The sequence below is a fragment of the Ovis canadensis genome, chromosome 5, assembly GCF_042477335.2.
Source record: "Ovis canadensis isolate MfBH-ARS-UI-01 breed Bighorn chromosome 5, ARS-UI_OviCan_v2, whole genome shotgun sequence".
Taxonomy (NCBI): Eukaryota; Metazoa; Chordata; class Mammalia; order Artiodactyla; family Bovidae; genus Ovis; species Ovis canadensis.
Genome location: NC_091249.1, coordinates 18,385,611 through 18,395,319, shown reverse-complemented (window position 1 = coordinate 18,395,319; position 9,709 = coordinate 18,385,611). Strand labels below are relative to the sequence as shown.

At 63.1% G+C, this 9,709-nt stretch overlaps 1 protein-coding gene across 2 annotated transcripts; it reads left to right on the top strand.

Moving 5' to 3' along the window:
- The first annotated feature begins 299 nt into the window (after positions 1-299).
- CILP2 (cartilage intermediate layer protein 2) lies at positions 300-9,379 on the top strand. 2 transcript variants are annotated; one of them, XR_011256910.1, is made up of 9 exons: positions 300-446; positions 1,345-1,443; positions 2,530-2,802; positions 3,366-3,521; positions 4,596-4,874; positions 5,760-5,868; positions 6,072-6,229; positions 6,454-8,947; positions 9,113-9,379. XR_011256910.1 is itself a non-coding variant. In XM_069588967.1 (8 exons), exons 1-8 carry the CDS (start codon positions 383-385, stop codon positions 8,787-8,789), a joined length of 3,474 nt encoding a protein of 1,157 aa, XP_069445068.1. In that variant the 5' UTR covers positions 300-382; the 3' UTR covers positions 8,790-9,379. The 2 variants fall into 2 exon arrangements, 1 of the variants encoding a protein (XP_069445068.1); XM_069588967.1 differs by having other exon boundaries at positions 6,454-9,379.
- The last annotated feature ends 330 nt before the right edge of the window (positions 9,380-9,709 follow it).

The window sequence follows — 9,709 nt, the reverse complement described above, 5'->3', positions numbered from 1 at the left end:
CGGGGGAGGATTTCTAGCCGCCTAAAGGGCTGCCTAAAGCCTGAATGTCCGGACGGCTTCAGGCTCTGTTCCAGGAGGCACTTCCCGACGTGGAGAAGGGAGGGTGGGCTCAGGAAGGGACTACCAGTCGGCGACGAGGGGACGCAGGCCAAGCCCGAGGGCGGAGGTACAGCCGGATGCACCGAGGGGGTCGCCCCAGAGGGGTGGTCACCCAAGTCACCTCGGGCCGGGGAGTTGCTCAGACGGGGCGTGGCCTGCTTGGGGCGTGGCCTGTGGCCGCATCCCTCCCCCATCCTCAGCCCCAGCTGCCGCCAGACCCGCGGGAGTCCGACCCGAGTGCGCAGCGGAGCCGGGACCCTCCCTCCGACCTTCGGACCTGGCCATGGCGTCACTGCCGACACTGCTCTGGCTCTGTGTTGCCGCCGCACACCTGGCGGGGGCCCGAGGTGAGGCGCCCCTGGACCCCCGCCCAGCACCCCCTCCAGGCGCCCTAACGTCTGGCAAGCAGCCGGAGCCTGGAGACAGAACCAAGGGACCCACTCGCTTCCCCACGCTGCAGCCGCCTTGCCCGCCTCGGGAGTGGAGTGAGGGGGCAAGGACAAGATGGAGCTCCCTCCCAAACCACCTGGGGGCAAGAGGAGACTGCAGGGTATCCATCGTAGCCACAGCGTTTGGGCCCTGAATCAACCAGTCTTGTCCCCAGGATGAAGGGGTCAGACCTGTCCCCTCTCACCGAACTCCTCCCCTCTTGCACACACACACATACCATTCAGAAAAGAAACTCCCATCTCTGAAACACTCAGTAGAGCCTAGAGCCGGGCGCTGGGCCTAATTATCAGATGGGGAGACGGAGACTCCAAGAGGGAAGGGACTTGTCTGTCACTGCCCAGCCTGGCTATCTGAGACCCCTCGAAGCCAGAGAAGCCAGGCTAGATTCCAAGGACTTCCCCTTGGCAGCCTGGGCCCCGACTGCAGGGCTGTAAGGTAGACTGAGGGAGCCAGCAAAGGGATGAAGGGAAATTCAGATCAAGATGAGGGCAGAGAGGGGCTCAGCCAGTCGAACTCATGGCCACTGAGCAGAGTGGGGGAACTGTGTCTCGGGGAGTGAAGTGCACAGACTCCCCAGCCTAAGGGGCTGTGTCCGAGTGAGGGATGGGCTGTGAGAGCCTGGGGTGGGGAGGTCAGGGGAGGCTTCCTGGAGAAGGGGAGGCTGCTGTGCTCGGGGTCTGCTGAGGTCGGAGTCTGGCTTCTTCTCTGTGAAACAGGAGAGACTGGGGCAGCACCTCACATACCAGGAGCTCACAGAGGTCTCCCCCCACCCCACCATGATTACCCCTTTGATAGGTACTCCTGACGCTGAGGAGCCCACGGTGACCGCGTGGGGCCTTGAAGGTTCATCGTTGCGCCCTGGCCAGCCCTCGCCAGCCCTGGAGGACTGGGAAGGTGAGCCAGTTTGGGTCTGAGTCCTGGTTCTGCAGTGGGCTCTGTGTGAGCTCTGGCTGGTGGGGTCATGTGAGAAGGGGGATGTGAGCTGGGTGAAGAATGCAGGAGGCGTCCCTGGGCCTGGTGGCCCCTGGAAGTGGTGCCCTAAGAGGTCTTCAGTTTTAGGAGCAGGGAGAGTCCAGGCTGTTTGTCCAGGAGGAAACCAGGGCAGGTGGGGTGGAGTGGCATGGTGGGATGGCCGTCTCAGTTCAGTCAGAGTTCTGGTACTCTTTTCCAGATAGGAAGGTTCTATCTGACTTGCTCTTGAATCAGGAAAGGAGTGAGCACCCCCTGGGGGGCTGATGGAAACAGAAGCTAAGCTGTGAGAGGCCAGACCCTTCCCACCTCTGGCTTCCCCAAAACTGAGGGTGCCTGATGGGTTTAGTGGGCAGTAAGCAACGTCCCTTAGCGGGTTTCCCTGGTGGCTCAGACGGTAAAGAATCCGCCTGCAACGCAGGAGGCCTGGGTTCCATCCCTGGGTTGGGAAGCTCCTCTGGAGGAGGGCATAGCACCCCACTCCAGTATTCTTGCCTGGAGAATCCCCTGGACAAAGAAACCTGGCGGGCTATAGTCCATGCGGTCGCGAAGAGTTGGGCACGACTGAGCGACTAAGCACAGCACAAGCAAGACCCCAGCTGGCACTGATGGGGGCTGGGGAAGGGCGGCAGAAGGGCTGGTCTCAGGCGCGCCTCCTCCTGCTGCTCTTACATCTCCTTACCTCTCAAGGGCTCTGGATTCTGAGGGTGGGGGTTGGGGACGCAGTGGCAAGAGCTCAGCTTGCACTCCTGGGCCAGCTCAGGTGCTGAGCAGAGCAGCAGAACTAGGGGGGCTGCAAGAGGAAAACAACCCCCCTTGATCGCTTTGCAGCTCCTTCTGTGCTCGAGGGCTCTGGATCTGGGAAGGCTGGGCTGGCCCGGCCCATGCACTTTTGAACGCAGGGCAAGCCGGCTTAAACGCGAGATGGGAGTGGGCAGGCCCGGGTTTTCGCATGAATTGATGGGGCCCGACCGGCGGCGGCCCGGGTCCCAGCGCGTGTGGTCTCCGCAGAGGCCAGCGAGTGGACGTCCTGGTTCAACGTCGACCACCCGGGCGGCGACGGTGACTTCGAGAGCCTGGCCGCGATCCGCTTCTATTACGGGCCGGCACGCGTGTGCCCAAGGCCGCTGGCGCTGGAGGCGCGCACCACGGACTGGGCGCTGCCTTCGGACGTCGGCGAGCGCGTACACCTGAACCCCACGCGCGGTTTTTGGTGTCTCAACCGCGAGCAGCCCCGAGGCCGCAGCTGCTCCAATTACCACGTGCGCTTCCGCTGCCCGCTCGGTGAGGGCGGGGCTCAGGGGGCCGCAGGGACCGGCGGGAGGTGCAGGAGGCCTGAAAGTTCGGATCTGGGGAGGGGGCAGGACCGAGAGGATGTGGGCGTGGCTAGGAGGAGGGGGTCCTTAGGCCACAGGAGAGGGCTGGAGCGGGGAGCAGAGGCGGCTTTGGAAGGGATGGGCTGGAATGGCGGGGGCCCAGGTAGCGGGGCCAGGAAGGGGCCCCCAGGACCGCGTCTCCCTCTTGCTGTCTTCATTTGCTCTACAGCAGCTTCGTCCTGTGAAAGCGTGTTTTGAGCCCTAGACACGTGTGAGACGCAGAAAGAATAGCTCGGCTTGTGGGGAGGAGAGAGGTGTGTGTGTGTGTGTGTGTGTGTGTGTGTGTGCTGGGGCTGGACAACCGTACCTCCACTGCACAGTCGACCGGTTCGCCTTGCGGAGGAGAGGGTAGGGCTTCTCTCTGACTCAGATGCACGTGCCAGGAACGTCCTCCAGCCCCACACTGTCACCAGATTCTGGGTTTCTGGGGTGGACGGCCACCTGACGCCCCCATCCTTGCCCTCTCCCCAGAAGCCACGTGGGGTTCGTGGGGCCCGTGGGGTCCCTGTTCGGGGAGCTGCGGGCCAGGCCGTCGCTTGCGCCGCCGCCGCTGCCCAAGCCCTGCGGGGGATGCGTGTCCCGGGCGTCCCTCGGAGGCGCAGAAGTGTGTGAGGCCTCGGTGTCCAGGTAGGAGGGGCGGAGCCTGGAGGAGATGGGCGGACTAGAGGCGGGGCCTGGGTGTGATGGGAGCCGGGCCAGTTGAGGGAAGTACCTAGAGGGGCTAATTAGGGTGGAGTCTGATGGGAGGGGCCTGGAGGGAGGAGGCGGAGTCTGGGCGTAGGGGCGGAGCCTGGAGGAGCGGACCTGGACCACGTGGAGACTGGCTCTTCCTTCCCTTCTGGGCCCCCGAGGAGCACTGGTAAAAGTGTACGTCTGGACGGGTGGGCTTCACGGGGGTCATGTCCAGTCATGGGCAGATCTGTGGAGGCGTCTCCCCCGCGTGCATGTTGGGGTGTGCGGGTATCCCGGTGGACGTGGACGCACACAGAAGCTGGCTCATGCACTCGGGGTGAACACTTGCATGGAATTGGCAGGTCCTGCCCGTCCCCCCACGCCCACGCGGACACGCGCTCACACCCTGGCAGACACGATGCCCAGGCCCTCCCAGGGCCGGACACCAGGCCAGCCAGAAGGCGACTGGAAATTCCAATCAGGCCTGGGCTCCACAAACACGGTCTGGAGACGGCCTCAGCAGAGCCGGCAGCAGGGTGGGGGAGCGCCGTGGCCAATGGGGTGGTGGGGTCCCCACCCTACCCTGCTTGGCTGTGCATCTCTGTGCCTCTGCCCTGAAGTTTCCAGTGGAATTTTCCATTTTATGGAGAAACCGCAGGATTGGGACTGGAGGGAGAGGTTCTGGGCCCAAGACGCGGCCCCTTGCTGGGCCCCCAGCCCCGGCCTGAACGTTTCCTCTCATGCTAGAAGGAGCCTCTCTGGCCTGTGAGAGTCAGCTATCCTGTCCCCTCCCCGGGGCATCTCCCTCACACCAGGACCCCGGGTTCCCCCCTCGCCCCAGCCCTGACCACTCAGCCCCATGTCCTTCACACCAGGGGCTGCTCCAAGCAGGTCCATGCTGAGGACTGACTCTCTGAGGGGAACGAGGTAGGCAGGGTGCCTAGGTGCCTTTGCTGAGGGACTGATGGAGAGGAAAGCCCTTCCCAGGAAGGGGTCAGGAGCCTTCTGTGCCTCCCTGTGTCCCTCCAGGGTGTGGCCCCAACACCTGTGGGTGCCCCGACCACATTCTTCTGGGCTCAGTGGTCACCCCATCTGGGCATCCACTGCCAGGAGCCAGGGTCTCCTTGAGAGACTGGCCTGGCACTGTAGCCACTAGTGATGCCCATGGAACCTTCCGGATGCCTGGAGTCTGTGCCAGCAGCCGAGCCAACGTCAGTGCCCAAATGGACGGCTTTTCAGCAGGCATGGCCCAGGCCCAGGCCAACAGCTCCATGTCGGCGGTGGCCACTGTTGTCCTTAATAAGTTGGGTAAGTACCTCATGGCAAGAGGGATGAGGGGCTGATTACCTGGGGAGGTAACTCTGGGTGACACCAAGCACTTGGGACGATATGATGCACAGCAAGGTCAATGGGGCAAGAAATAAGATGTCACAGTCCTTGGAGAAGATGTGGGGTGAGAAGTGAGTTGCAAAGGGAAGCATTAAGATTAGGCATTAAGAACCCACTCCAGTATTCTTGCCTGGGAAATCTCATGGACAGAGAAGCCTAGCGGGCTGCAGTCCATGGCATTACAAAGAGTTGGACACAACTTAGCAACTCAACTCCCTAGTGGCTCAGTTGGTAAAGAATCTGCCTGCAATGCAGGAGACCCGGGTTTGATCCTTGGATCGGGAAGATCCTCTGGAGAAGGAAATGGCAACCCACTCCAGTACTCCTGCCTGGAGAGTTCCATGGACAGTGGAGCCGGACAAGCTATATAGTCCATGGAACTGCAAAAAGTTGAACACAACTGTGCAACTAACTTTCACTTTAGCAACTGAACAATAGCAACAACCCACAATCGGACAGACTGCGCTCTAGGGAAATACTTCTTGATGGAATTGTGCCATAAAATGGAGAGTGAAGTGACCCAGCCATAAGGAATACAGAGTTCTATAAGAAATCAAAATTTATGTATAGAGTAATAGCTGCAAATATTCAAACAATAAAGTCTGTGGCTAAAGGGAAAAAAAATAGATTCTGCATTAAGGGTACAGTCTCCAGAAGATGTGAGGTGAAATTGAGTGGAGCTAGAGTCATCAGAAAAGACCCAGGTGAAACAGGGCACCACGGTAAGGGACTGGATGGCACCTGACTCTTGGGAAGGGTCACTGGGAGAAGCTGGACCCTGACCTTTGCTGCTTTTGCCCCCAGAGAAGCCCTACCTGGTGAAGCACCCCGAGTCTCGAGTTCGAGAGGCTGGCCAGAATGTGACCTTCTGCTGCAAAGCCTCAGGCACCCCCATGCCCAAGAAATACTCCTGGTGAGTGAGTGCCCTGCCTCGTGCTCATGGGCCTCTTGCCCAGCTGTGGGCATGGGCCTCCTGTGATTCATGGTGCCTTGGAGACCCAGAGGAAGCTGCTCTGCAACCTTCTTGTGCTGCATGGGGAGGGGGTGGATGCAGCCCCTCCCCTCTGCCAAGGACACCCATGGTGTTGTTCACCCGCGCCCCGCCCCCCCACCCAGGTTCCACAACGGGACGCTGCTGGACAGGCGGACACACAGGTACGGGGCCCACCTGGAGCTGCATGGGCTCCGCCCAGACCAGGCAGGCACCTATCACTGCAAAGCATGGAATGACGCGGGGGCCGTGCGATCGGGCACTGCCCGACTCACCGTGCTTGGTAAGCATCCTCGGTAACCCTCCCCCGAGCCCCTGACACCAGACTGAGTCCCAACTCCAGCTAAAAGTCAGCCTCACATGGAACCCCAGCTTCAGACTGATCTCTGACCTTGCTCAGTCACTGAGCCCCTGGGTTGAGCCTCTGACTCCAATCCAGGCCCCCAGCCTTGGCCTCCCTGGAGCTCTCCTACTTAACCCTTCTCTGCCTGCTTTCTTGCTCCACAGCCCCGGGGCAGCCAGCCTGTGACCCCCGGCCCCAAGAACACCTGATCAAGCTTCCAGATGACTGTGGTCAGCCAGGCAGAGGGCCCACCTACCTGGACGTAGGCCTTTGCCCTGACACCCTCTGCCCCAGCCCTGCAGGCTCCAGCCCCCGGTGTGGGGACGCAGGCTCCCGCTGCTGCTCCGTGCGCCGCCTGGAGAGCAGGAAGGTCCACTGCTCTGGCTACACCCTCCCAGTCAAGATCGTGGCTGAGTGTGGCTGCCAGAAATGCCTGCCCCTTCGGGGGCTGATCCGGGGGCGCGTGGTGGCCGCTGACTCTAGCGAGCCCTTGCGCTTTGCTCGCATCCTGCTGGGCCGGGAGCCCATTGGCTTCACGTCCTACCAGGGCGACTTTACCCTCGAGGTGGCGCCTTCCACTCAGCGGCTGGTGATGACCTTTGTGGACCCCAGTGGCCAGTTCGTGGACACTGTCAGGGTCCTGCCTTTTGACCCTCGAGGTGCTGGCGTGTACCACGAGGTCAAGGCCATGCGAAAGAAAGCCCCCATCATTTTAGACGCCCGCCAGAGCAACACCATATCCCTCGGCGAAATGGGAGAGGAGGCCCCCTTAGGAGAGCTGGTCATCCCGCCCGGGGCCTTCCGCAGAGCTGACGGTCAGCCCTACACGGGGGCTGTGGAAGCCCAGGTGACCTTCGTGGACCCCCGAAATCTCACTTCGGCAGCCGCCGCGCCCAGCGACCTGCGGTTCGTGGACGCGGACGGGGAGCTGGCCCCGCTGCGCACGTACGGCATGTTCTCGGTGGACCTCCGGGCGGCCGGCTCCGCCGAGCAGCTGCACACCGGGCTGGTGGCCGTGCGCGTGGCCGCCGACCAGATCCGGATGCCGGGCCACGTGGAGGCCCTGAAGCTGTGGTCGCTGAACCCTGACACGGGCCTGTGGGAAGAAGAGAGCGGCTTCCAGCGCGAGAGACCGGCGTCTCGGCGGGCCCGCCGGGAGGAGCGGGTCTTCCTGGTGGGCAACGTGGAGATCCGCGAGCGCCGTCTGTTCAACCTGGACGTGCCCGAGCGCCGCCGCTGCTTCGTGAAGGTGCGCGCCTACGCCAACGACAAGTTCACCCCCAGCGAGCAGGTGGAGGGCGTGGTGGTCACGCTGGTCAATCTGGAGCCCGCCCCCGGCTTCTCGGCCAACCCTCGCGCCTGGGGCCGCTTCGACAGCGCGGTCACCGGCCCGAACGGCGCCTGCCTCCCCGCCTTCTGCGACGCCGACCGGCCCGACGCCTACACCGCCGTGGTCACGGCCACGCTGGGCGGGGAGGAGCTGGAGCCCGCGCCCTCGCGGCCGCGCCCGCTCCCGGCCGCCGTGGGCGTGGCGCAGCCCTACCTGGACCGGCTGGCCTACCGCCGCACCGACCACGACGACCCGGCGCTCAAGCGCAGCGGCTTCCGCATCAACCTCGCCAAGCCCAGGCCCGGCGACCCCTCCGAGGCCAACGGCCCCGTGTACCCGTGGCGCAGCCTGCGCGAGTGCCAGGAGGCCCCGGTGACCGCCAGTCACTTCCGCTTCGCTCGTGTGGAGGCGGACAAATACGAGTACAACGTGGTCCCCTTCCGCGAGGGCGCGCCGGCGTCCTGGACCGGAGACCTCCTGGCCTGGTGGCCCAACCCGCAGGAGTTCCGGGCCTGCTTCCTCAAGGTGAAGATCCAAGGACCCCAGGAGTACATGGTCCGCTCCCACAATTTGGGAGGCACCCACCCCCGGACCCAGGGCCAGCTCTACGGGCTGCGGGATTCCCGGAGTGTCCGGGACCCCCAGCGCCCTAGCTCCTCTGCCGCCTGTGTGGAGTTCAAGTGCAGCGGGATGCTGTTCGACCAGCGTCAGGTGGACAGGACGCTGGTGACCGTCATGCCGCAGGGCAGCTGCCGGCGTGTGGCGGTCAACGGGCTCCTGCAGGATTACCTGACGCGGCACCCCCCACCCGCGCCCTCTGATGACCTGGCTGCCTTCTCCATGCTGGCCCCGCTGGACCCCCTGGGTCACAACTATGGTGTCTACACGGTCACCGACCAGAGCCCGAGGCTGGCCAAGGAGATTGCCATCGGCCGCTGCTTCGACGGCTCCTCCGACGGCTTCTCCAGGGAGATGAAGGCCGACGCCGGCACAGCCGTCACCTTCCAGTGCCGGGAGCCAACAGCGGGCCGGCCCAGCCTCTTCCAGAGGCTGCTGGAGTCCCCGTCCGCGGCCCTTGGGGACATCCGAAGGGAGATGGGCCAGGCGTCGCGCGTACAGGCCCGAGCCTCGGGTCCACTCCGCACCCGCCGAGGCAGGGCCCAGCAGTGACCTGGCCCCCAGCCTCGCCCCTCTGCCCTGCTCCCGACCCCTGTATCCTTGGGAAGCCAAGTCCCCTTCTCCAGAGGCTCGCTGTCTCTTAAAGTTTCAGGGCCCCCCTCCCCTGCCCAGGATCCAGAGTCAGGTCTGATGGTGGAGAACCCCGGCAGGTAATTGTTACTGTGTGACATGAAGTGGAGTTATTTCGTCCTGGCTGTGGGAGCCAGTGTCGTGGGGTGACCGTGGGGGCATGGTGACCTACTGGGGCCCAGAGGGGATCATTCCCAGCTCGCATACCAGCTCTGATTTCATGTGTATTTTGATCCCGATTTCAGGTAATCCGCATCTTCAGATTTCTGTGCTGAGCTGGGTGCTCCGTTGGGTCCCCTACCCTGAGCTTTGTTCTTGGGGTTATTTATTGGAACAAAGCCGGCAAGACTGGCCACAGGTGTGAGTGGGGAGGGGTCTGGAGGTGGCACATTGAGGGTCTGGGGAAGAGGCTTCTTGGCTCTGGGGCTGGGGGGCCCAGTTCTCACATGTTTGGTGCTTGGAGATTCTCTAGGGGGTTGAGGCAGGGATTCAATTAAAGATGCTTCATTTCCTCCTCGTGGTGTCAGTCTTGGGGAGGGGAGGATGGGGGCTGGGACTGCTAGATCCAGAGGCACCTTGGCAGGCAGAAACAGGCCCGAAGCACATACGGACATGAGTGTGAGGGCAGCTTGCAGGCCTCCGCGAGGTCCCGGACGCGCCTCAGGCAGGCACGCGGGCCCCAACTGATTCCCACAGAAGTGTGTCTGCGACATGTGTGAGCGGAGCTGACCCGTGAGCCACCCGAGCCCGCGCAGCCCCGACCACGGAACACAGTAGCAGCTGCTGCCCTGGCGTTCTCCTCCTCGCCTGGCTGTGGTCAGCGGCTCCCACCTGGCCACGTG

Excerpts from the sequence above, each read along its gene's own strand:
- CILP2 (XM_069588967.1), top strand. The coding sequence starts at position 383 with ATGGCGTCACTGCCGACACTGCTCTGGCTCTGTGTTGCCGCCGCACAC. Across the intron at positions 1,444-2,529 it reads AGCCCTGGAGGACTGGGAAG|AGGCCAGCGAGTGGACGTCC; the intron begins GTGAGCCAGTTT and ends TGGTCTCCGCAG. Across the intron at positions 3,522-4,595 it reads TGTGAGGCCTCGGTGTCCAG|GGTGTGGCCCCAACACCTGT; the intron begins GTAGGAGGGGCG and ends GTGTCCCTCCAG.